General features: G+C 45.7%; 2 protein-coding genes across 3 annotated transcripts in view; one reads left to right on the top strand and one right to left on the bottom strand.

Moving 5' to 3' along the window:
* The first annotated feature begins 809 nt into the window (after positions 1–809).
* On the top strand, positions 810–14,094 carry LOC125437411 (adipogenesis regulatory factor-like). Its single transcript, XM_048504889.1, has 3 exons — positions 810–1,043; positions 11,480–11,542; positions 13,805–14,094. Exons 1-3 carry the CDS (start codon positions 983–985, stop codon positions 13,930–13,932), a joined length of 252 nt encoding a protein of 83 aa, XP_048360846.1. The 5' UTR covers positions 810–982; the 3' UTR covers positions 13,933–14,094.
* Positions 14,095–20,312: 6,218 nt separating this feature from the next.
* The window catches only part of GLUD1 (glutamate dehydrogenase 1), a 51,011-nt gene continuing 44,116 nt past the window's right edge, over positions 20,313–27,207 (bottom strand). For both annotated transcript variants that reach the window (XM_048505066.1, XM_048505067.1), the window contains exons 10-13: positions 25,613–25,736; positions 24,420–24,511; positions 22,674–22,736; positions 20,313–22,096 (exon numbers count right to left, since the gene is read on the bottom strand). In XM_048505066.1, the coding sequence (XP_048361023.1) occupies positions 21,977–22,096; positions 22,674–22,736; positions 24,420–24,511; positions 25,613–25,736 (399 nt within the window). In that variant the 3' untranslated portion in view covers positions 20,313–21,976. The remainder of the gene's footprint in view (positions 22,097–22,673; positions 22,737–24,419; positions 24,512–25,612; positions 25,737–27,207) is intronic.

Below are 27,207 nucleotides of genomic sequence, written 5' to 3'. Positions count from 1 at the left end.
ATCTCTGTCTGTTTATTGTGACCTGTATGTGTGCATTCTTCCTGGTCTGCCAATGCAGAATTCCTAGCCACTATGTGTCTTCACTTTTTAATAATCCCCTTTTTCTATCCAAAGGGCAAACATAATAATAATAAAAACGAGCATAATTTGGAATCCCCCACAAACCAAGGGCCGCTCCCTCCTGCCTTTGAATTTCCAGACAGCCATAAAAAATGAAGTGGTGCTCAGCAGCTTGAATAGTTCCCTCTAGCCTTGTCTGAGCTTGCAAGCTAAGCAGTTGCTGGTGTCAGTACATGGATCGGAGACCTCCAAGAAAGCCCAGAGTTGCCTTCTTGAGGCAGGCAATGACAAACTGCCCCGGCCTATCTCTTGCCTTGACAATCCTTCGAGGGGTTGTCGGAAGTCGGTTGCGACTTGACAGCTCTTTATTATTGTTATTATCATCGTCGTCACAGTTGGCCACCGTGGACTAGATTCCGCTTCATGGGCCCAAATGTTTTTGGCTGAAACATTTAGGCACTCTGTCAAACGGAGCAGTTATAAACCATGTCTGAATCATGGATCGCCCTCCCTGGGCCCCTCCGGCAGATTTTTTTTTTCCTGCTCCACAGGCTAGAGGACTGTTATTTTGCTGTGATCTTACTCATCCGAGCTATTCTGTGAGTACTCATTATAAAAATGTTTTGTAACTTGACCCGTCATTCCATGCAAAACAAAAGCTTTCCCTGTGCAGCAATGGAAAAATACTCAGGATCCTTAGAAAGCCAAAACCACACCTTCCCCTAGGGAGGGGGCTACAGTGATTCTAAACATCCTTCCATTGCTTTTGAAGTCCGGAGTTAGTTGCACACAACTGTTTTGTTGGGTTTTTCTGGGTCCCAGCTGGGAGGAGTTTTGCCTATAAAAGCCAACACGCCGTGATTCAGTTAAACAGAACATTGTTTATCCATAGAGGAGGAGAATCATCTACACACGATCCAAGATGTTTAAATTGAATCTTGCAGAGGACACAAAAGTGATTGGAAACAAAGCACAAGAAGCAGGTAAAGGACCTTTATTCTCCTTTTCCTTATTACCTTTTAAACTACCTTTTAAACCAGAGCAGCAGCGGCGTAGGAGGTTAAGAGCTCGTGTATCTGATCTGGAGGAACCGGGTTTGATTCCCAGCTCTGCTGCCTGAGCTGTGGAGGCTTATCTGGGGAATTCAGATTAGCCTATGCACTCCCACACATGCCAGCTGGGTGACCTTGGGCTAGTCACAGCTTCTCGGAGCTCTCTCAGCCCCACCCACCTCACAGGGTGTTTGTTGTGAGGGGGGAAGGGCAAGGAGATTGTCAGCCCCTTTGAGTCTCCTGCAGGAGAGAAAGGGGGGATATAAATCCAAACTCTTCTCTTCTTCTTCTTCTTCTAACCCTCTGCCACTTTCAGATCCAGCCTGCCTTTAGCACTATAACATGGGGGCCAATGTTAGCGACTTTTTAACTGTTCCACTGCCTGATTCTGTAAGACAATGTTAACAGGCCAACATTATTAACTGGTAATAATAATCAGTCTGTCTCCACGGGCTTTTCGTTGCTGATTTGTGCAGAAGGAACTGCTTAGAAACAGGGCATGCCAGTTTCTAAAAAATATCAGCAGCTCAACTTTTCTTTTTACCATATATATTCATCTTCTGTTTCTTAAGGTCTTCAGACGCAAAAGAGGGATGGGATTCTATTGCCAAAAAGCTGATTTATCGTTGTTAGTGGTTTGAGCTGTGTGGCCATGATCGGTAACCATATCACAGCCACACAGCCCAGTAAACCCACAACAGCCAAGAATAGAATTTGTTGCATCTATAATAGGTATATAGAAGGGATTTGTGAAGTTGCTGATGGTTGCGCAGGGTTGTGAAAAGTTGCAGTTGCTGATATTTCCTCTGGCACCAGCGGTAAAAGAGCTCTCTACTGCCTCGGGTCTGTACACCTTGTCCTTTGTTTTTCTTACACAAATGTAGTGATGTTTACTGGGGACTGAACTTAAAATGAGGCAAAGATCAGTTTTCTGGGATGGTAAAGTCATCGAGATTTGTGGGTGAAGTCTAGAGAGAACAGGGTCTGGGGAGGGATTTCAGTGGGGTACAATGCCATAGAGCAGTGATGGCGAACCTATGGCATGGGTGCCAGAGGTGGCACTCAAAACCCTCTCTGTGGGCACGCACAAACAGAGTGCCTCCCCACACATCTAGACTCACGCTGGGCTTGGTTTGATTATTAGCATTAAAACCAAGACCTACTTTGAGGAAGCAGTGTAGGTAACCCTGTTAAGCGCTGTTAAACTAAAGCGCAATCCTTTACCTGGGAGTAAGCTTGGTTGCTGGCAATGGGGCTTGCTTCTGAGTAAACCCTCCTAGGATCGTGATTCACTCAATGGAAGAGTTGCACGGTTGCTTCAAAGCAAAGCCACTGACTACCACCAAGCTTACTCCTGAGTAAAGCACACCTTGGAGCCAACCGTTTTTTCTAAACAAAAACCTCAGTATTCAGGTTAAATTACTGTGTTGGCACTTTGCGAAAAATAAGTGGGTTTTGGGTTGCAGTTTGGGCACTCGGTCTCAAAAAGGTTCGCCATCACTGCCATAGAGTCCACCTCCTGGAGCTAAACCATTTGTCCCAGGGAAAAAATATTCTCGCCCACTCTGGGAGATCAGGCCCTCCTGGAGTAAGTTGGCGCATCCTATATAGAGCCTCAAAATTCCTCTCCAGCCCTTTTTGTTTGCATGTTTCCAGGTAACGCTTCAAACACAGACGGAGTCACAACTTTAGGAATCTTAGATACCGAAATACCTACGAAGGAGCCCGAGGCCCACCATTACACGCTTTTATGGCAGTGAATAGGCTCTCACCAGGAGCTCTGGGGTTGGAAATACCTGGAGATTTTGAGGGCAAACCCTGAAGATGGAGGGTTGTGGAGGGAAGGGGTTGTGGAGGGATAGAATGCCATAGATCAGTGATGGCGAACCTTTTTCGGAAAGTCCTGGAAGCTCCGCTCTAGGCAACCCAAAACCCACTTATTTATTGCAAATAAATCGGGGATGGGGCAATATAAAAGCCTAAAATATAAATAAAAATAAATAAAAATACGGCAATTTAACCTGAATGCTGAGGTTTTAGTATAGAAAAAAACAGTTGGCTCCAAGACAAGTGTTACTCGGGACTAAGCTTGGTGGTAGTCAGTGGCTTTGCTTTGAAGCAACCGTGCAACTCTTCCAATGGGTGAATCATGACCCTAGGAGGGTTTACTCAGAAGCAAAGCTCCCATTGTCAAAGGCAAACTGCTTACTCCCAAAAGTAAAGGATAATGCTTTAGTCCTTCCCATGAAAAATCAGTGGGTTTAACAGCACTTAACAGGATTACCACACTTCCAATGTTCAGGCTTAGGCTTAATGCTAATTGCTCCAGCCCAGCCTAGATGGGGGGTGGGTGGGTGTGTGACTCTGCCCACAGAGAGGACTCCTGAGTGCCACCGTGCCATAGGTCCACCACCACTGCCATAGAGTCCGCTTCCAACTAACCATTTTCTCTGTAGTAGCCTGGAACTGGGTTGTAATCCCAGGAGATCTCCGCCACCTTCTAGAATCAGTGGAGGCGATTTTACATCTAGATAAAGGGACTGTTGCCACTCCCATCAGCCCCTGCCAGCATGGTCAATTGGGCTGATGGGAATTGTAGTCCATAACGTCTGGAGTGCCAAAGGTTCACCACCACCGCTCTAGAAGTTGGCAACTCCTACTATGAAGGGCAGAGTCTAGAGCAGGTGCCCTAACTCTGAGAAGCCAGATTATGGATCAGACTCCCATCAGGCCACGTCAGCTGGTAGGCCTAGATGGGAATTGTAGTCCATGAACATCTGAAGTGCCGGTTGGACACCCCTGGTCTAGAGGAATCATCTGAAAGCGTGGAAGGGGTGGCATCCTTCCCAGTTGCCCTCTTCCCAGTTTTCACCTCGCCTTTTGCTGTCTGCGCATCATTTGGTTCTATGTGCCTGAGGAGACGGTAGGGTACTTACTGCAAGCTGTAGTAAATGAAGGGCAGGATTGCCCATTGGGAACGTGGGGAGAAGCTTGAGGGCACCTTGGCTACAATGAGAGCCAGGAATGCCGGTTGACCTGCCTGGACACCACTGAAATGAATGACAACACAAAAGCAGTTGAAATGAAAATATGGAAAGGGTTTTGGATGAAGTCGTGTGGGCCCAGATAAGACTGGTCTGCCACTGGAATGACAACCTCTGGAAGCAGCAGAAGAGTTCTGGGCCTGGAATTATGGTCTCTGGGGGTAGCATGAGCCTGGAATTACAGCCCTCATCGTATCAATGAAGATGAGGAGGCTGCACTTCTGGATAAAACTTCTACGCCTACCATGCTAGTTTTGCCAGAGTTGATATCTATTGTTGTTGTCCAAGGATGTCCCTTTAGAAAGCTACGGTCATCACTCTGTTGTCACCTGGTGCAAGGATGTCAGCTTCCACAAGGGTGGTGGAGGTGACCTGCACCCCAGACCTTAATAGGATATATAATGTTTATAGATATGGTGTGGCGACCTTTTGGTAATTCAGGTGTTAAGGGATACTATCATTGCCTCCCGCCAGCATGCTTTCAGCGGCCAACACGCAGGGGCTGATGGGAATTGTAGTCCATAACACCTGGAGTGCCAAAGGTTCGCCACCACGGCCATAGGATCTATCTTCTGAGGCAAATTCTGTCACCTGGAGATCAGTTCAATTGTGGGAGATCTCTCAGCTTCACTTGAAAGTTGCATTCTTGAACGACAGCCCAAGAGTAGAAGTACTACCACCGACTCCTCGAATAATGATAGCCCAGACTGTTCATCACGCAGCCCGGCATGGAAAATCCTACGCTGATTCTTACCCAGAGTCCCTCCAGGGTAGGGCTGTATAATTAAATCACAATAATAATACTCTTAAGTTTGGCGACATGGTCACAAATGGCAGACGGGCCAACACCATTCTACCCATGGACCTGTCATTCCACTTCTGCTACTGCCAGAGTCTGTCACTCCACTTTGGGGACTGTCATCCCAGACCCAAAATGCTTCTTCCTGCTCCCCGGGGCTGTCATTCCACTCTGTGCTGGTAAAGACCAGGAATTCAGGCACCACTGCCTATATGCCTTTGATACTGAAGAGCTGACACAGAGCTGCGATGGCTCAGCACCATTTGGTGACTCTCCAAGATTTGCGTCCAAAAAGGATAACAGAAGTTCTCCTCGGGCGGCAAGACATTTTCATTTCTAAAAACGAGAAGGGTTTTAAGCTTCCCAACTCAACAGCTTTTTTTTTTTTCAAAATACACTGAGAAAGAACACTCTGCCCGTTGAAGTTTCCTTTGCTTCACGAGCTGTTGCCAGCACAAACCGTTTCGCTAGAAAAACATGTTGCTGACCTGAGAATGTCCTTTTGAAAACGCTAGGAATGAAGATTGGCCTGACCTCCCACTGCCGAGAGGAATTCTTGGCTCGCGCAAAAACGTTATGAAAGACTTGGATGGCACCGCAACCATCTTCCCTTGTAAATATGACCCCCACCGAAAGAGGAATAAAACCCCCATGTTTGCATAACTCTTGCAGAACATAGGGTTATGGCAGACCCAAATGGTAGGAATTGCTTCACATATGGCGTAGTACACCTTAAACATACTTAAGTCATTGATATGCTATAATGCATTCCTGCATCTCAGATAGGTTGCCAGCTTCAACGCGAAATCTTGAGATCTCCTGGGATTGCAACTGATCTCCAGACAACTGACATCAGTTCACAGGGATCATTAGAAAAGGAATTGATAATAAAACTGCAAAGATTGTCATGCCCTTATATAAAGCAGTGGTGCCACCGCACTTGGGAGTACTGTGTTCAGTTCTGGTCGCCACATCCCAAACAGGATATTAGCTTATTAGGAAAAAAAGTGCAGAGAAGGGCAACGGTGATGATTTAGGGGACTTCGAGCAACTTCCGTAAGGAGGAGAGGCCGCAAACGCTTGGGACTCCTTTTTTTTTTAGTTTGGAGAGGAGACGCCCTGTATGGGGATGCATGATTTGAAGTCTATAAAATTATGCCCGGGGTAGAAAATGTTGACAGAGAGAAATTTTTCTCTCTTTCTCACAATACTAGGTCCAGGGTATCCATTGGAAAATGCTGGGGGAAGTATTACGCACCAATAAAAAAGGAAAACACTTCTTCATGCAACGACGGTGATTGGTGTGCTTGGAATATGCTGCCACAGGAGGTGGTGTGATGGCCTACTAACCTGGATAGCTTTAAAGTGCCTTGGACAGGATTTATGGAGGAGAATACGGCAAGCTACTCATATGCATACCACCCGGTCCTTTTTGATCTGAGATTGCAAAATGCCTTAACAGACCAAGCGACCGGAGCAACAGCCGCAGAAGACCATTGCTTTCACATCCCGGTGCATGTATTCCTTAAAGGTGTGCTCTTGTGGGCCACTGCTAGCAGCGGTGAGAGCCGACCAGATGGACTCTGGTCTGATCCAACTGGTTTGTTCTATGTTCTTAGGGGAGATTAATGTGGGGCACCAAAGGCGCACTTGAGCATTATATACCACCGGAAGTTCCTCCCCAAACCCCACTCCTACAGCGCTCCACTCCACAAAAAAAAAAATCTCTAGATGTAATTGACTCGATTTCCTGTGGGAAGCCACAAGGACAGATATATGTCTCTGTGAGTTACCTTCTTCTATCAGCTACCCTCTTGGACATTGTGTAGCTCTAGTGAGCATTCTCATTCGCTCCTTTCATAGCTGGGATGAGTTACAAAATTCAGGTTTAAAGCACAACTGGTGTCATGAGTTTGGCAGAAGAGCTATACGAAGCTGCTGAACGTTGGACTGCCTTTCACGCTTTACACCGGGCAGAATTTCGGGTCTGTTAGGCAAGATGGTCATCCCTAAGTGTGCCATATGTAGTGGCTCAAAAATACTATCAGAAAGACACTTTCAGTTGGGCGCTTTTGAACTTGTTGTGACCCTTTGGTGGGAGGAGAGGAAACGTCTTCCATTCTGGAAAGGCCAGCCACCATTTTATACTTAACAGGCGCGGAAAAGAAAGCTCTCCGCACTGCAGGAAACAGCAAAATGAATTTGGTTAAGCAGAAACAAAACCAAGAAGCTAATTTAGGACATATGACCGCGATCTAAACTGACTTCATTGTTTGACAAAAGACTCCATTTCTGCCTTCTACAGCAGAAAATGCACCATTCCCTACTAATTATCCTGGACCTTCGGTAAGAAAGGCAGAGAACTGAAGGAAAACTTGACTCTTAGGTTTTGAGGCATTTGATATTTCAAGCTGCCTGGAATTCGGCACCAAGTTTAGCTTTAGCTGCTCTAGTACCGGTTAAATCTTTACTTAATGGAAGTCATTCCCATCCAAACCCATGTTCCATTTTTTTTGGTAGATTAGGGCTGCCAAATTGCCCATGTAAACTTGGTTTCTGTGTCAGATCAGCCTGGTTCACGTTCTTTTCTTTTTATTGACTTCTTGAAAATTGGCTAAGGCTGTGTCCAGCATCGAGATCTCCAAGAGCCAGCATACGATTCTCTAATGCGAGAATTCAGGAGTACCCCTGCATAATCCAAAACACTTTGCTGGGATCTCATAGTTAGGAAGTACGTTTGAAAGTGTGGAAAACTTTCTTATGAATCTATATACATAAAGCAACAGTGACTTTGTTAGTCACTCTCTAACGCTTCAAAACGGGTTGGACGGATCAGCCTCTAAATTTTCTCACATGATGTTCTTCCTGCTGCGGCAGGCAATGGAACTCCTCTCAAATCGCCTCATACCTGAGCCAGGTGGAAACGCCTTTTTTTCCCAGCCATCTGGTGCCATGAAGCTGGCTGTGTTTAACTGTCACCCTTGGCACACAGCAGCCTGTCTGTTCGTGGCTCGAGTGGGCCTTTTAGCCCGTGCAGATGGGCAGAGATGAGCAGTGAAACCAGTGAATAGGCAATACTGTTAGGTGTTTATGGAGGCATGGAACACGGGATACACACTTCGTTGTGTGAGAGACGCCAGGTAAACCTCCCCCCCCTCACAGGCAGGTAACTTTCACTCCTCTGTGCCTCTTCACCAATACTACCACGCAACACACATCCAGCCTCTTCCTCACACACACCTCACTCTGCCCCTCCCCTACATCCAACCACCCTTCACTTACCCACTTCCTCACCCATATTCGCTTACAGCTCTCTTTTCTACTAAAAAAAGCGAAGCTGGAGTTTGCCTTTTTTTCTTTCTTAAGAAAAAATCCATGGGTGGGGCTTAACCACCACTCACCGGCTCTGTGCTTCTTTTGCACATGGGCCCCTGCAGAACCCAGGAGCTGGCCTCCAATCGGAGCATCTCACCACCCCTGCCTCTGCTGCCTGACTGGAATAGCTTCCTTGCCCCCAGTTCTGCCTCTTTACCGGCCAGACTGTGCATGTCAACCAGCCTCATGGACAGTGGGATTCGACTCTGGACACGCCTGCCATAGGGAATGGAAAGGGTTACCTTTTAAATCCAAAAACACAAGGCACCCACCATATAACCATGCATTGAAAAAGGGAAAGAGGATTCCATTTGACCACTCCCAAAAAGGCTATGCTGTGGATCATTGGACCTGCATGACACATCTGTGTAAGCAATAAGTGGACTGTGATGAGAAGGACAATTGCCACAGCAACGCTGGCTGGGCCCCCACTCAGTAGTCTGCTAACAAACTGAAATGCTTGATAGGCTGCCACAGGAGGTGGTGATGGCCACTAACCTGGATAGCTTTAAAAGGGGCTTGGACAGATTTATGGAGGAGAAGTCGATGTATGGCTACCAATCTTGATCCTCTTTGATCTGAGATTGCAAATGCCTTAACAGACCAAGTGATCGGGAGCAACAGCCGCAGAAGACCATTGCTTTCACATCCTGCATGTGAGCTCCCAAAGGTGCCTGGTGGGCCACTGCGAGTAGCAGAGAGCTGGACTAGATGGACTCTGGTCTGATCCAACTGGCTTGTTCTTATGTTCTTAGGGAGACAATGGGTAATTTGGAAGGTGGACTCTAGGGCATTATATGTCACTGAAGTTCCTCCCCAAACCCCACCCTACAAAGGCTCCACTCCACAAAATCTCTAGATGTACTGACTCGATTTCCTGTGGGAAGCCATGACAGATATATGTCTCTGTGAGTTACCTTCTCTATCAGCTACCCTCTTTGACAGTAGCCTAGTGAGCATTCTCATCTGCTCCTTTCATAGCTGGGATGAGAAGACAAAATTGGCTGAAGTACAACTGGTGTCATGAGTTTAAGTAGCTATACGCAGTTGTTGAATGTTGGACTGCCTTTACGCTTACACCGGCAGAATTTCGGTCTGTTAGGAAGATGGTCATCCCCTAAGTGTGCCATGTAGTGGCCTTGCACAATATCAGAAAGACACGCTCTTCAGTTGCGTTTGGAACTGTTGTGACCCTTTGGTGGGGAGGAGAGAAACGTCTCCATTCTTGGTGCGCCGCCACCATTTTATACGAACAGAAAGTGCGGAAAAGAAAGCTCTCCGGCACTGCAGGAACACAAAATGAATTTGTTACAGAAACAAAACCAAGAAGCAATTTAGAACAGAGGATCAAGATCAAACTGACTTATTGTTTGACAAAAGACTCATTTTGCCTCTTCTATGGCAGAAAAATGCACAGCCCCCATAATTATCCTGACCTTCAAGTAAGAAAGGCAGAGAACTGAAGGAAAACTTGATTCTTAGGTTTTGAGGCATTTGATATTTCAAGCGTCTGGAATCTTGGCACCAAGCGTAGCTTTAGCTGCTCCAGGAAAATTGTTAAATCTTACTTAATGGAAGTCAGTCCTCGGATCCAAACCCACGCTCTTTTGGTAGATTAGGGCTGCCAAATGCCCAGATAAACTTGCTCTTGTGTCAGATCAGCCTGGTTCACGTTCTTTTCTTTTTATTGACTCTTTGCACCAAGGCTGTGTCCACATCGAGATCTGGAAGAGCCAGAATATGATTCTACGCAGAATTCAGAGCACCTCAGCAATCCAAACACTTTGCTGGATCTCATAGTTAGGAAGTAATGCTTGAAAGTGTGGAAACGCCTATGAATCTATATATATAAAAAGCAAACAGTGACTTTGTTAGTCACTCTCTAACGCCAAAACGGCTGGACGGATCGCCCCCAAATTTTCACATGATGTTCCTCCCTGTTGCGGGCAGGTAATGGGACCTTCAAATCGTCCATACCTGAGCCAGGTAAAACGTCTTTTTCCTGGCGCACCAGGCTATGAAGCTGGCTGTGTTTAACTGTCACCCTTGGTATGTTTGTGCAGCCTGTCTGTCTGTGGCCTGAGGGCTTAGTTCGTGCAGATGGGCAGAGATGAGCAGTGAAAACAGTAAATAGGTAATACTGTTAGGTAATATGAGTGGAAGTGAAACACATACACACTTTGCTGTGTGAGACGTCAGGTGGGGCTCCCCCCCCCCTCACAGGCAGGTAACTTTCACTCTCTGTGCCTCACCCAATACTACCACACAACACACATCCAGCTCTTCCTCACACACCTCACTCTGCCCTCCCTCACATCCAACCACCACTTACCCACTTCCTCACCCATATTAAGCACAGCTCTCTTTTTTTACTAAAAGCGAAGCTGGAGTTTGCCTTTTCTTCTAAGAAAATCCACGCAGGAATTGAGGCGAAACCAACACTACTGGCTCTGCTTCTTTTTGCACATGGCCCCCCAAGAACCCAGGGAGCTACAGCCTCCAATCAGAGCATCTCACCACTCCTGCCTCTGCTGCCTGACTGGAATAGCTTCCTTGCCCCAGTTCTGCCTTACCGAAGCCAGGACTGTGCATGTCAACCAGCCTCATGGACAGCGGGATTCGCACTCTGGACAGTTCTGTTGTGGAATGGAAAGGGTTACCTTAAACTAAAAACACAAGGCACCACCATATAACGATGTGCATTGAAAAGGGAAAGAGGGATTCCATTTGACCACCCCAAAAGGCTATGCTGTGGATCATTGGACCTGCATGGACATCTGTGTGGGTTGCGGACTGTGATGAGAAGGACAATTGCCACAGCAACGCGTGGCTGGGCCCCACTAGTAGTTCAATAAAACTGAAATGCTGAGGTGGGAACTGATGCCCAAGAAAATCAGGTTTTGCACTAAGTAGCAAACATTGTGAAATTCCACAAGAGGCCTCTGTGGACATTTACTCAAGCTGCACGATTTATGATTGTTGCAGAACTGATTTGCAAAGGGCAGTGTGATCATCGTGTACCTTATTTTCATGTTAAATGACCACCTTTTTCCAAAGAGCTTCATTATTACAATATGTTTTATAAAAGTGATCTTTGGAATCAGAACTATTTTTTAAATTCGCTTCTCTTTTTTTTTGTCTAATTGCAGTTAATTCGGCAGGGGAGGCCATACAGCAAGCCATAGACCAGGCAACAGAAGCTGGTCAAAAAGGTAAGAACAAGATACCTTACTAGAAAATTTGCAGCATGTTTGCAAGGTATGAAAGACATAAGAACATAAGAACATAAGAACAAGCCAGCTGGATCAGACCAAAGTCCATCTAGTCCAGCTCTCTGCTACTCGCAGTGGCCCACCAGGTGCCTTTGGGAGCTCACATGCAGGAGGTGAAAGCAATGGCCTGCTGCTGCTGCTGCTTCCGAGCACCTGGTCCGTTAAGGCATTTGCAATCTCAGATCAAAGAGGATCAAGATTGGTATCCATAAATCGACTTCTCCTCCATAAATCTGTCCAAGCCCCTTTTAAAGCTATCCAGGTTAGTGGCCATCACCACCTCCTGTGGCAGCATATTCCGAACACCAATCACACGTTGCGTGAAGAAGTGTTTCCTTTTATTAGTCCTAATTCTTCCCCCCAGCATTTTCAATGAATGCCCCCTGGTTCTAGTAGTGTGAGAAAGAGAGAAAAAAAATCTCTCTGTCAACATTTTCTACCCCATGCATAATTTTATAGACTTCAATCATATCCCCCCTCAGCCGTCTCCTCTCCAAACTAAAAGAATCCCCAAACGCTGCAGCCTCTCCTCCTCGGAAAATTAACTCAAGTCCCTCAATCATCCTTGTTACCCTCTCTCTGCTACTTCTCTTTTTTTTCTATCTCCTCAATATCCCTTTTTTGGAGATGTGGCAACCAGAGCTGAACACAGTACTCGAAGTCTTGTCGCCTACTTCACCGTTTCTTTATATAAGTGCATGACAATCTTGTGCACCAATTCAATCATCAATTCCTTTCCTAATATCGATCCCTGCAGTATAGAGTTTGCCTTTTTTTCACAGCTGCCATGCATTTGAGGTTGGCATTCCCATGGAACTATCGAACTAAGGCGGCTCCAAATCCCCTTTCTGGTCTGTGACTGATAGCACTGACCCCTGTAGAATGTATGTGAAGTTTGGATTTTTTGCCCCTATGTGCATCACTTTACATTTTGCTACATTGAACTGCATTTGCCATTTCTGAGCCCACTCACCTAATTTATCAAGGTCTGCTTGGAGCTCTTCACAATCCTTTGTGGTTCTCACCACCCTACATAATTTGGTAAACTAAATTTGGTAAACTACACTAAACAGCCCTAAATATCAAGCGGAGGGGAAGGGAGCAGTTTGCTTCCTTCCAAAGTCCAGGCCTCTTTTCCTAATAAGAGCATATCATGTTTGGAATAGAGTCTAACTAGAGAAATCAGTTTTATCAATCTGAGCAGTAAACCTGTGTTCAAGTAACCAGTGCTAGGAGGCCAAAGACCCAGTGAACTTCAGATTTTACTCCTGCCAAGTTCAGGAGAACTAACAAGTTGGATGCAGCTAGCATTTCCTCTCTTCCCCACATTCTCCTTCAATTGCATTGTTTAGTGCAGTGACGGCGAACCTTTTCGAGACCGTGTGCCCAAATTGCAACCCAAAACCCACTTATTTATTGCAAAGTGCCAACACGGCAATTTAACCTGAATACTGAGGTTTTAGTTTAGAAAAACCGGTTGGCTCCGAGGCGTGCGTTACTCGGGAGTAAGCTTGGTGGTAGTCGGTGGCTTTGCTTTGAAGCAACCGTGCAACTCTTCCAACGGGTGAATCACGACCCTAGGAGGGTTGACTCAGAAGCAAGCCCCATTGCCAGCAACCGAACTTACTGCCAGGTAAAGGATTGCACTTTAGTTCTTTGCATGAAAATCAGTGGGGTTTAACTGCGCTTAACAGGGTTGCCTACACTGCTTCCCCAAAACTAGGTCTTAGGTTTAATGCTACATGTCGAGTTGGCAGCGCTCAGGCCAGCCTAGATATTATTGTGTGGGGGGGGGGGGGTTCGACTCTGTTTGCATGTGCCCACAGAGAGGGCTCTGAGTGCCACTTCTGGCACCCGTGCCATAGGTTCGCCACCACTGGTTTAGTGGATGTCCTTTTCTATATGACTATTTTTCCTTCTGCAACCCATCTCGAGCGTGAGAAAGATAGGTTATATAACTATGTTATGATCCCCCAGTCTTTTTTGAGGGACTAAGGAGAACCACACAACTATTTTTAGTAGCAGAAAAGCCGTTTGGATCCAGGCCAACATTTCCGAAAGAGCGAGCAGCCCCCTTTCATGCTTTCCACACTAGTTTCTTCTAGACACTGGGCCGTTTTGCTACGTAGTTCTCTCCATGCAGACTGCAGCTGAAATGCTGTTTCACTGTTGGATCAATCTCTGTTTCTCTTTGTTTTGAAGCTCTGGATGACGCCTGCAAATCTGCTCAGGATGCTGGTGACAAGGCTGTGCAAAATGTAACAAGTCAGGTCTCTGCCTGGGGCAAGAGCTTTGGAAAGAGCGAGGAGAAGAAGGAGGTTCCAAAATAACCACGTGTGTGATCTTTTTGTTCCATTGTGTAACTTTGTACAGACACGTACGTACACCAATGCATCAGCTCTTTTACACACTGGAAATGCTTCTCTGAATACTGTTCAAGTATAATATGCATTTTACATACCAATTAAAAGTAAAACTGTAGATCTTCTAAAGAATGTGTGTTCAGTAGTATCTTAGAGACCAAGATTTTTGAGGGATAAACTGAGAATCAAAGTTCCATTCATCAGGTAGTTCTGACTCTCAAAAAGCTGATATGTCAAATTTTGTTCGCCTCTAATCTACTCCCGGGCTCAAATCTAACACTTCTACTGCAAACCAACACAGCTACACTTCTGAAAATATATTTTAGATAGTGACACCTGCTTTGTAAAATAACTGCATCGTACCAGTTACATGAAGATGGTTTCAATCAGCCCGGTGGCTCTGCGCAGGCAGGGGTGAGGTACAAGAGACGAGGAGGGACTGGAATTCAAACCCACATTCATATGCCTACTAGATATAGAATATGTGAACTTTATCCCATCTGCCATAAGAAATGCAGGTAGATGTGAAATGTTTTACCTCTCCATTCTATTATGAAGAGTATTATAAGGTACTATATGAAGAGTACTATAAGGTCTTATTAACAAGAGTACCAGACAGTGGTGGGATCCAAAAATTTTAGTAACAGGTTCCCATTTTGGTGGGATTCAAACTGCGGCGTAGCGCCAATGGGGTTGGGCGGGGCGTGGTCAGGCATTTCGGGGGCGGGGCATTCCTGGGCGGGGCTGTGGCAAGGACGCAGCCGCTGCACTGGCCCTTGGGCGGGAAACAAATGCACGCAGGCGCAGGCTGCCACGCACACCGGTGCACCTCCTGCTAGACTGCTTCAAGTTCTGCGCGCTACTACTGAGAGGAGGGGCGTAACTAAGGCAAAAATCACGTGGCAAAAACACCCCCTCTCAGCACACACAAATAATTAGTAACCTACTCTCGGGACCCTGTGAGAACCAGCTGGATCCCACCTCTGGTCCCAGATGAAACTCCACACTAATCATTTTGAAAAAAATCCAAGAGATTACAGTTGATCAGATGACCACTACAACACAGAGACTAGGTCTAAGCAGAGTTGTCATTGATTGACAGTGCACCTGTGTGCCAAACTAGAACAGAAACATTAAAAGGCAAAAAGAGTGCAGGGAAAGATCCCCCAAAAGGATCGTATTGGAAAGGAAGAAATCCCCATATGCATATTTGGCCATGATACCTGCAAGTATGCAAGCAAAGCAGCACTTTAGGCATGTAGGGAAACCTTACCACAGCTGCTCTTGCGAGAGGATGGGACATCATAGACTGATGTCAACCATCTGCTGGTGATTGTCTCTGAGGTGGATTCTGCACAGCATAATAATAATGGGTTACATCCACTATTTTTACACTTGGGACTATTTTATTGTTTTTGTCCTTTGTATGTGTGCCCATTTCTCAGGAAGCAATTTTCAACTTCACTTTATTACAGTCAAAGACCAGCAAATTACAGTCAGAAACCGACAAATTCTATACAGCAAATTACAGTCGAGGATCAACAAATTCTATACACACTCTCAACCTTAATTCCCCGTGTAATTGTAATATATAAATACCCTAAAAACAACACTGAGGCCTAATTTGTTTCACTTTTGTCCCTTATCATAATGATAACTTAGCTGTTAAAAAATACATTCAGTCCATAACTTAGCGTTAAAATAAATCCAATCTATAACGGCATTAAAAATAAATCCAATCCATAACTTAACGTTAAATTAGTCAATCAATAACTTAGCATTAAAATATATTCAGTCTATAACTAGCGTTAAAATGGATTCATTCCATAACTTAGCATTAAAATAGGTCACTAAAGTTAAAATTATCTCATATATGCATGGGCTTTTCTGCTCTACTGTATTGTCTTTTGGCCTGTTTGCACTCCCATTTACTCAATCCTAGATTAAAATAGTAATAATATTATTAATAATTAATAATGATTATGAGCCATATATATATATATATATATATATGTATCTCTAATACAATATCAGTTGCCTGCTCACTGGTCTGCGTTTCTTTATAACAGATGTACAAAATTTGGCAACCAATCTAGACCAGTTTGGATTTTTGTCTTCCAGGAGCTTCCTTATACATACATTTTCTGGATAGCCCCTGAAATTATTTAATATTGGGTCTAGTATTTTGGCTCTTATTTCTGTAAAGTGAGGGCAGCGAGGAGGAGGATGTGGCTCTGTAGTGTCCATTTCTTCTAAATTACAGGAACAGATCCTCCTTTCTTTTAGGTATCTTCTTATATCTCCCTTCTAGGATCACAGGCAGGGGCTTGATGCACATCTTCACCAGGGTAAATGCCCTTCTGAGTGTATGTGTATTTCAATGTTGGATACATATGGGGCTGAGTGACTGTATGTATTCACGTAGATGCCTCTAATGTAAAATCCGGATACTTATGCAGATCTTGTTGTCTAAAGCTTAATATCCTGTACCCTTTGCTTAGGGAGTGCTTTTGCTGTAAATATGGGTTGGTGCCTAAGTAAGTGATAAGCCCATCCTTATTTGCCTTCTCATTGACTTCCGAATCCATCTGGGTTGAAAGAAGTCACTGACAATAAAGTGGCCATAATCATACGATTACTACATGTGCCTCTTCAACCATAGATAGGGCTGTTTGAAGGAAGATTCTATCTTCTATCCTTGATAATCCGGCTTCTAGCCTTAAAAGGCGTTAGCCACTCCCAGATACTTCCTTGCAAAATAGCAAGCTCTTAGGAATTTCATTTTGAGTTCTCTCCAAGATCTTTATATTTGTCATGCACTGGTTTGAGTATACTCCATATGTATAAGTTGTGGAATGATTTTTAACCTGATACAATTTTAGTGAAGGCAGGAACATAAAATTTGCCCCTTGAACAAGAATTTCGCTGGCGTGCATAGTTCTTTCAGCAGCCCTTTCTGTTACTAATTTTAAATGCTTTCGCTGTTGGATCCGAGGAGATTGTATTACCACTCCCAAATATTTAAAGATGCTTTCTACTTGTTCAATTTTGTTGCCTTTTATATTCCAAGTTCTCTTCTTTTTAGTTTCACTGCCAAATTTCATAATTGCGTTTTGGAAAAATTTATGACCAGTTCTTCCTTTTCACTGTGCTCTGTGAAGCTCCAGGAGAGCTCCTCTTCTAAGTCCTACTGCTGTTCTGGACAGGGGAGAACAATATCATCTGCATATAAGAGAGTATTGCCAGATGTTGTAGAGACCAACTTGGGTGGATGGCTATCAATATTTTCCAGTTGTTTTGTGATTCCATTTATGAAAAAAAAGTTGAATAGAATTGTGGAGCTAATAAGCATCCCTGTCTGACACCCTTATTGTATGTTGAGTTAAGGTCAGTGGAATGCCCTTTAAGGATTGCATCGAATTTTTTCATTCTTGGTGCTATGCAAGGCCGCGTATCAAAAGTAAAGCCTCTTATCTATGCTAGATACCTCTAATTTCTGCCAAAGCTTGTAGGTCTGGAGATGGAATCAAAAGCGGATCTCTCAGATCAATGAATCACGGCAAATAGAGATGTTGGACCACTTCTGGCATATTTTTTTCAATCAGATGTTGTATATAATTCAGTGAATGCTCAGTAGTGGAGCGTCCCTCTCTGAAGCCAGTTTTGTGCTATATCTATTAGATCTTCTCTTTTCAGCCAGTCGTTTATTTTTCTCCAGCAGATGTCTTGAATATAATTTACTTAATACGCTAAGGAGGCTAATTGGCCTGCAGTTTTCAGGATCTTTTTATCACCTTTTTTTATGGTGTAGGGGAACAGTAATCGCCATTCCCCAATCTTTGGGGATCCGTCCCATTCTGTCAATGTAGGTAAATCGTTGGCCAGAAGTGGAAACCCACTCAATCAATGTTCCCTTTCAGGACTTCTGTTGTAATTCCGTCTAAGCCAGGGGCTTTCCCTGCTTTCAGCCTGTTAATATGGTCTTTTATTTCCCTTGTACTAACTGCAGGCCATGTCTGAATGTTTGTTAAAAAGTCCTCATGTAATGGTGGCTCTTCATAGTCATTATATAGCCTCTGGAAGAACTCAATCCATTTATTAGGTGGTATATACATTTCAAGTTGGGTCGATGTCCTTTGCTTTGCAAACAAATCATTTTCTTCCTGCCCCTTCGAATAAACCCACTATCTTTTTTTGACAATGCAGACTAGGGTTTGGGTGATTTGGCTTGGCCAAATCAACAATTCGGTCCGAATTGCCTCCAAATCGGACCGAACTAGGTCTGAATCAATGGCGTTTGGATCGGAATTGTCCGAATCAATGGCGTCCGATTCGTCGCCATTACCTAATCGGGCCTCGGATGGCCCAACTCATTTTAAAAGAAAAAAGTGCTCCAAAAAACCCCTTCCCTCCTGAGTCCCCAGCGGAAACCTTCCCTCCCTCTGCCCCAGCCACGCTTCCCACCCAGTTTCCAACCCCTGAAAAAACAGACCCCCCCCCAAAAAAACCCATTCACCCACAGTCGCTCTCATCACCTGCTTGATTGATTTGCTGGCACCCCACAGCCCTCCCCCAGAAATTTCCTATTGGCTGCAATGGAGTGAAGTCACTGCAGAGCACAGAATCTGGGGAAATGTCTTGGGTTGCCTGTCAGGAGCGCATTTTTTGAGGTAGTGGCACCAGGGTATCTGGTGGCTGTCCTGATGATACTCTCCAAGTTTGGTGAAGTTTGGTTCAGGGGGGCCAAAGTTATTGACCATCAAAGGGATAGCCCCCATCTCCTGTAAGCTCCCATTGGAAACAATGGGGGCACCCCCTTTGGGGGTCAATAACTTTGGCCCCCCTGAACCAAATCTCATTAAACTTGGGGAGAATAATCAGAACAGTCTTCGGTTGATATCCTGAAAGTTTGGTGCCGCTAACATTAAAACTGCGCCCCCTGCATGCCCAAATGTGTAAAAACACCAAAAAAATTTAAAAATTAAAACGGACCTGAATTTTTTGGATTTACCTGAATTTTCGGGAATATCCAAATTGGCTATGATTTGGATTCCAGCATACAGATAATTTTATGCCCCCCAAAAATCCGAATTTTACCGAATTTTTTGGGTTTCGACCAACTCTAATGCAGACACGCAGGCGCAAACGTCCTGCTTTGTCTGTGTTTTGACTGGCTGCTCCACCACCCAAGTCACCCTTCCACCAGCTCCCGCCCTCTGCTAAGGGAATGCTTCTGGTTGATGGAGAATCTACAGCAACCCCAGGAGCCCAAGCAGGACCTCACAGTCTCATTTCTCCAGTGTGGGAAAAAAGTTTTGGGCTTTGAAACCATGACACATGTAAATGTGAAGCATGCATCCCCCCCCCCTTAACATTGTGACAGACAAAATAATAAAATCTGCCCCAAAAGGGAGCAAAGCAATATGTCCCATCTACATCCAAAGGTGTGCATTTGCCTAGCTACCTGCTCTAAGCACCCAAAAAATAAAAAAGGAATCCATTGCTGAACACATGTAATCCATTGTGAATCCATTGCTGTACACATTTGGGAAAAATGGCGTTCACAAGTGGTGCCAAGTGGAGGAAAAGTGCTTGTGGAACGTTTCTGAAATGGTGAGCTGTCACGCTGGTCAGCAGCTCAGCAGAAACAAAACTGACATGACGTAAGGCAGGGGAACGGGTGGCAGGGCAGGGAAAATAAAGCGGGTGGGCGCCCGTGCCATTTCCTCGGTAGAGGGTTCAACCCAAGATTGTTCGAAAACATCACAATCTTGACTTTTTTTGAAAAACCCGGGTTGAGGAAAATAGAATGGGTCAATCCTGCTTTGAGGAAGGGTCCCATGCAAAGTTCTTTTCCAACCGGGATATTTCCCTTCATCAACACATTATATTTCTACCATGTGGAATCCATTTGGGGCATGTGATCATATGCAGCCAATGTCCAGTTAGGAATACTTTCCAAGGCACCCCTGTGAAGCAATTCTTATGTGCCCAAGACCCCAAAGCATTCTTGGTTCAAACAGAACTATGAATGCAGGGGCGCTTTCCAAAGCTGGAATCATGGCACGAATTATACATGCTACTAACATGGCAAGAGAACCACAGGTCATGGCGAGGGGGGGGGGAGAGAGCAATACACATAATTTGTAACAACACTCCTAGAAATGTAGACTCATAAAATGTCTGGTCATGCCTTGTTCCATGCACTCTGCCACTGCAACGGGACACTACAAATCTGTTCAGCTGAAGTCGGAACCCAATTTCATTCCATTTAGACCTAGAAGCTTCCAGCTGCCCCCTCAGACGTGTCAGGAAGAAAAGCCGCCAGAAACAGAAGCCAGCCCACGTTTGGAAAGGTCAAGTTTTAATTGCTTTCATTGCCAGGTTATAACATGAGTTACAAAGTAGTTAGAAAAAAGGGATGAGTTCCTGGGAGGGCTGCGGTTTGCTTTAAAAAACATCTAGATCCGTTACATAAATACATCTGGCACTAGAGAGGAGACCTCCAGATTGTGGACCTCGTCAAGCAGGCTTCCAGCAAACGTGTGATCCGATCTTGCTTCAAGGTCCCTCTTTATTAAACTCTGCATCCAAACTATGCAAAAACCTCCAAATGAGGAAAAAACACAAGGTCGGTGTGATAAGACACTACCAGAGGCATATGGCCTATAGGGACATGGGGTCACCCATGCCCCCAGGCGCACATCGTTGAGCCCCCCCCCCCCCCGCAGGCCAGCTCAGGAGCTGGTCTGCAGGGAGATGGGGGCGAGGCTAGGCAGCAGGCAGCCACAGCACCTGCCTGGGCTGCCTATTGCCGCCGAGCTCGGTCCTCCATGAAGGAGGCTTTTGCCCTCCTCAGGCCCTGCCAGCCTGCACGGAAGCCGCAGGGAGGGGGGGCCTCGGTTTGCATGGAGGCCTGGGGGCGAGGCTTGGCACCCCCAAGCCATACCCCTGAGCACAGGGGGAGGGCGTGGGGGGCACCTGGAGAAGGAGTTGTCTCCGGGCACCATTTCCCCCAATACGCCTCTGGACACTACACAAGGTTTGTAGCAACAGCCCGACTCCTCGTTGCCAATTACTTCTGTTGTAATTGTTCTTTGAGGCAATGGCCCACGCTGAACATGCCTTGAAAAAAAAACACACAACCAAGGCGAATAAAATGTGACACAAATTCTTTGGACAACCTGGGGGTTATGCTTAAGAACACGTTATCGTCTCTTTTAAAAAGAAGCTAACTGGATAGGCAGAGATGCAATTAAACACACTAAAGAGGTCAGTCCGATGGGTGCCTGTACAGTGATAACTGCTCCAGCTTATAAAAATATTAGTTCCTGCAACCCATTCTCTATATGAGCACCACAAAGTGCACGAGCCAAGATGCAGCAGAGTACATGATTTAAAGGCAGTCTAACAGGAGCACAGATTGTAAAAAAAAAAAGGGGGGGAGGATACATATTTGCCAAAGAGAACTAGGCCTATGGCTCTGTTATATGTAAAAATTAGAATCAAAGTTATTCCCTGCAGGGGGCCCCCATTCTGTCTTTGATAATGCCACTGCACTGTTCCTACAAGGCCTTTCCTCAAAAAAGTGCCAAAGCTAAGGTTAACATCATCTGAAACCAAAGTGCATGAACAGTTCACTGTTTGCTCCAACAGTACGCTGTATGTGTGGATCTGAAGCTTCGCTAAGATGTGTTTCACGGTAAGACCACAAGATCTTGCAACACAAAGGTACCTTTTTGAAAAAAATTTCAAGATGGGGGACACGCCATCTTCTCCTCCACCCCAAAAACAAACATTTCCTTTAGGTACGTCTCAGCAATAAGCCCTAAATCCATGGTTTTTTTCTTTTATTATAAAAAAGGCTAGCTCTGACAGAAGCTAATTGAAAATCATATCCGCTATAAGGAATCGAGAAAGAAAAGTGATTTGTGTGGCTATGTAAACTTGTGATAAGCTTGCTGAAGAGGATATGCAACAGGTATCCAGGTGGAGGCGGATGACTGTCCGTTTAGGCGAACGCCAGCCCAGCTTCATTATACACCTTGAAGACCTTCTCAATCGCGTTGACGTAGGCAGCTGTCCTCAGGTCCAGACCCAGGTTGTACTTCATGGCGGTGCGCATGATTTGCTAGAGAACACACAAAGACACACACACAAAACATGTCGCTAAGTGCTCAATATTTACTAAGCCCTTCTTTAAAAGGCACGCACAGTTACAATGAATTTTTGACTTGGAGGAGCCACTGAACCACAAATTAGCTTTGTATTCATTTTATAAAATGTACTGAGGCAGCCAGGAAAGTAGGATGCTTCAGATTTGTTAAATTCGGGGGCTCTAGCCCTTCTGCAGCAAAAATGTCTAGGTCTGGAGGCAAGAGGCTCCAAAATCTACACCACGGATGATGGTACACAGATTTCTTTCAGTAGGATAGTTGTGTAGAACTCCAGAGAGCAATTAAGAGCTTTGCATCTTCATTTCATCTCCGAGGCCCCTTCCGCACATGCAGAATAATGCACTTTCAATCCACTTTCAATGCATTTTGCAACTGCATTTTATTGTGCGAAACAGCAAAATCCACTTGCAAACAGTTGTGAAAGTGGACTGAAAGTGCATTATTCTGCATGTGCGGAAGGGGCCCAAGTTTGGCTCTTGAAAACCTTAATCCACACACCCTCTGCCACAACAGTGTTGACACAATGCATACCCTGGCAGAGCGCTCCATGGTGTAGGCCAGTCCAGAATGAACGATGTCTTTTTCAGATGCACCCTGAAAATTGAAACACAAAGAGAAACCTCATGGCAATCTTAAAGACAGACACGCTGTTGTGCTGCACGGCCTGCACACTGAAACATGCGATCTGCAGTCAACCTGAAGGAAACCATGTGCTCGGTTTTTCTGTTTGTGCACGTGTGCGTGTTCAGTGCTGGTTAGAAAAAGCAATTGAAATAAGAGTGTGGCGATCCCCCTCCCGCTCCTGTAGCTGGGGCCGACAAGCCGTCCCACCGTCCCTTTCCGAGGTGCTGGTCTCCTCGTCTGTATCCCCGGTCTTTGGGGTTCTTAATGTCATCAGCTGCCTAAACCACAGGGTGCCCAGGGGAAGGAGGGAGAGAAGCCCCCTCACTTTCCACGGGTGGCACGCCTTACTTTGGGCTTGGGCTCTCGACCCCTCTGCTGAGGATGCCGCCGTCCCTTTCCCCCTCGGGCATAACCGACCCCCTCGGTAACCACAGGTGGCGTGTCCCCGGGGTTCGCCCCCGTCTAGCCTCTCCTCCCTCTTTCCTCCTCTCCTCTTGTCTTCCTCCCTTCCCCCGTTCCACTCTTTGTTCGCCTCTCCGTTCTCTCTCTCTCTCCTCTTCCTCTCCCCACTCCGCCAAGTCACCTCCTTGCTACCCTCCAGACTCCTTTCCCCCCGCTTCCTCCTTCCTCTTGCTCCGTTCCTTCCCCTCTACCTCCCAGCTTCGACAACTCCCTCCCTTGGCCCCGTTTTGCCAAGCCTCGCCCGCCCGTCCGCCTCCGCCTTATAAGCCCTCGCCGGGGCTTCTGGGGCGTTCCCCGGCTCCGCGCTGCGCCCAGCTGACAGCTTGACGAGCCTCAGTTGTGCCGCCCCGTTGCGGCCTCCTTGCTGTTCTGGCCCCCTGCCGGCACACCCACGTCAGGGCAGGTCTTCACAGGGTTCAGCTCCCGGCTCCCGGCTGTCCCTGCCCCCCGGCAGACCGAGTCCGGGGTGAGCCGTCGCGGCGACCCCCGGACAAAGAGAGTGGCTATTTACGGGTTTCACAGTTGTTTAGACTGTGAGTCAAACAGTAGCTTCATACACGAGGCAAATACTTTGCGTGGAATGTAAGAACACATGAAACTGCCTTGTACTGAATCAATCAAGGTCAGTATTGTCTTCACAGACTTATGGTGGCTTTCCAGGGTCTCAGGCGGGGGTCTTTCCCATCACCTACTGCGTAGTCCTTGTCAGCAAGAGATGCCTGGGACCAATAGTTCCTCCAACCATGGTAGGGAACTGCGTGGAAGTTCCCTACCACTGAGCGGAACAGAGCCGCCTGCAAGAGCTCTTCAAGAGCTCCCGCTATTGGCTGCAGCCCGATCTGCATGACGCCAATACGGTGTCTGCGCAACTTACAGGGAACGTTGCTTGCCACCAGCCTGCCCTGCAGTGCTGCTAAAGGACACTATGTTGCTAAATATACACTGTTTGGAGCGGAAATTTAAGGGTTGCCATAATTGCAGTCCCAAGTGAGAACTATAATCTAGCCAAAGAGGCTGCTGAGTACTACCTTACTCTATCATTGCCTTGCTCGCTTCTATAAATATCAGGGTATATTTAGATGAGCTTGATAGTCATTCACTTGTTTCACAGAAACGTTTCTTTTGGTAACAGGTTTTTTTGCCATTTTTATGCTGTACATAATGCTGGGCAAAACTTCTCCAACGACTTACAGATATCCTATCCTGGAATTCAGCAGTGGGCACAACTGGAATAGCTCCTCCGTGTTTCCCGAACTTCCTTTCCAAGCTCTCCTGGACTGACACTGGAAGGAGAAGCAACGAAAGCAGTTAACCTCAAAGATGGCAAAATTCGTTTTAGTCTTTTTTAAGCCTTAAAACAAACACCAGCTGTGATATTTAGAGTTCAAATCCTACCCACTTTAACTCTGGAATAAGTGTATTCCATATGATTTGCCAGAAGTGCGCAGTTAGACTTGCTCAGAAACTCAACAGAAGCAGAAACTCTGCCATTTCTAACATATTGCTTAAAAATGTTTCCTGTATATGGATCCTAAGTTCCTATACTGTTGGCACGGTAACAGCTTCTCCTGCAGTACAATATTTCTATTTGAGAAGGGAGATAAATTTTCACCAGCCCCCTGTTCCTGTTGGTCATCTGACATGTAGGGGTCACAATTTCGGGAGATGCAAAAGGCTACAGAGCAAAGTGGGAAAGTCACCTTCATTTAGAACAGGGGTCTGCAACTTGCGGCTCTCCAGATGTTCATGGACTACAATTCCCATCAGCCCCGTCAGCATGGCCAATTGGCCATGCTGATGGGGCTGATGGGATTTGTAGTCCATGAACATCTGGAGAGCCGCAGGTTGCAGACCCCAGATCTAGAATATCACCTGTGCCACCTATGATCCAAATCTATGTTTCCAGACACAAGAGCAAATGCCAGGAACACACCAAACCTAACCAAAGAGATGGCAGCAAAGTCAGAATTGGCATAGGACTTCAGCAGCATCCAATACAAAGGCTAGCAGACATCTAGGCTCATTCACTTCAAATTTTCTTGCCCAAATATGAAGACCACCACATGTGAAAGTGGAACTTTGAAAAAAAACAAAAACAGATGCTTGCTATTGCCTGTTAGAGTATCAAATAACATCTCACTGGAGAATAACATTTTCATTCTTCAGGGTTTTTAAACTTACAGCTATTATTGCATTATTCCATACAAGAATGCATTAGAAATAAACCAAAAGAGAAGTTTGAGGTGTCGGCCTAGATTACCGAACATCCCACGGAATCAAGGCCTCTTCAGGTTTTAGCGTAGCCTGGCAGCTTCAGAAATAATGTAAATCAACAGGGTGTGGTGCCTTTTCTCCAGATGAAATAAAGCTGTCGTTCAACTTACTGAGCAAGTGGTAGTTTGAATCCCTTTCGTATTTAAATGTCAAGCGTCCATAGCTGACGTGGTTCAGGTTCTTCAGCCACTCGAAATAAGACACTGTTACACCACCAGCATTTAAATACAGATCCTGCGCAGAAACAAAATCACGTGTCTTGAAACTGAATTAACACACCTAATCATGCGCTTTATCGCTTCTAAAACAATCTGCGAATGATGAGATTTGGAAAAGCAAAATACAAGAGAGAAATTATTGCCACTGTGACTCTAGAAGGGTCCAGTGTGCTCAAGAGTAAAATGGAGGAGGGGAATAGAGTGTATGCCACTTTGGTTCCCCATTTGGGGGAAAAGTGGAATATAATGAAGTAAAATAAAATAACAGCAAAGTGGCTGAAAATTAATTCAATGCATGTGCATATGTGGGATCCAAAAATTTTAATAACAGGTTCCGATGGTGGTGGGATTCAAACAGTGGCACCGCCACACACACGCACCTCCAGTCCCTATTGGGCAGGGAGGTTGCTTTAGTAACCCCTTCTTGGCACTCAGAAAAAATTAATAACCACTTCTAGAGAAGTGATGAAAACTGGTTGGATCGAACCTCTGTGCATGTGACATCATTTATCACTGAGTAATGGTTGTAACTCAGAGTGTGCACCACACTTCAATTCAGGTCCTACTACTGGGTAGTAAGGTAAGTATTTCTAGATACCCTCTATACCAGTCTGACTACACCATAATCCAATCAGCAGTCAGTGGACTTATCTGGGACTCAAAGCAATAGGGATCATGGGTGTTCATGAAGAGGTGGCAGTTAGGAGGAAAGGGAGAAATCAAGATGGCAGCCACCAGACCAATTTTCCTAAGGATTAGGGATCCCTTTTAAATGTACATTCCTCTGCTTATAGCCACTTCAGCCATTCAAACTATAAATGCAACTGAGCAACTTAAGATGTAATCCCATTTTGAATGTACCTGCTTACACCACCCTGCACATATTTGTGTGTGTTTTTCTGAGCAGGTAGTACTACCACCCACAGTCCATTTGCTGCTGCTATTCTGGAATTTAATACAGGGCAAACCTGTGAAGTAACCTGGCGGCCAAGTTAAAAGAGCTTCTTGATGGTGAAGAAGAAGAAGAAGAAGAAGAAGAAGAAGAGGAGGAGGAGGAGGAGGAGGAGGAGGAGGAGGAGAAGGAGGAGGAGGAGTTTGGATTTATATCCCCCCTTTCTCTCCTGCAGGAGACTCAAAGGGGCTTACAATCTCCTTGCCCTTCCCCCCTCACAACAAACACCCTGTGGGGTAGGTGGGGCTGAGAGAACTCCGAGAAGCTGCCGACTAGCCCAAGGTCACCCAGCTGGCGTGTGTGGGAGTGCCCAGGCTAATCTGAATTCCCCAGATAAGCCTCCACAGCTCAGGCGGCAGAGCTGGGAATCAAACCCGGTTCCTCCAGATTAGATACACAAGCTCTTAGCCTCCTACGCCACTGTTCATGTCTAGTCTGAACTGTGAGCCAGTGCATCATCTGTACAAACCAAGTTTTATTTTAAAGTGGGAATAAGTCAGATCCTCTTCTCTACTGAAAGTTTGGCACGCTTCCA

The sequence above is a fragment of the Sphaerodactylus townsendi genome, linkage group LG08 (genome assembly GCF_021028975.2).
Source record: "Sphaerodactylus townsendi isolate TG3544 linkage group LG08, MPM_Stown_v2.3, whole genome shotgun sequence".
NCBI lineage: Eukaryota > Metazoa > Chordata > Lepidosauria > Squamata > Sphaerodactylidae > Sphaerodactylus > Sphaerodactylus townsendi.
This window is presented reverse-complemented; position numbering and strand designations above follow the sequence as displayed.

What these genes read in the sequence shown, in the direction of transcription:
- LOC125437411 (XM_048504889.1), top strand. Translation starts at nt 983, where the DNA reads ATGTTTAAATTGAATCTTGCAGAGGACACAAAAGTGATTGGAAACAAA. An exon ending in AAACAAAGCACAAGAAGCAG is followed by an intron (nt 1,044 to 11,479) that starts GTAAAGGACCTT and finishes GTCTAATTGCAG; the next exon opens with TTAATTCGGCAGGGGAGGCC. An exon ending in AACAGAAGCTGGTCAAAAAG is followed by an intron (nt 11,543 to 13,804) that starts GTAAGAACAAGA and finishes TTTGTTTTGAAG; the next exon opens with CTCTGGATGACGCCTGCAAA.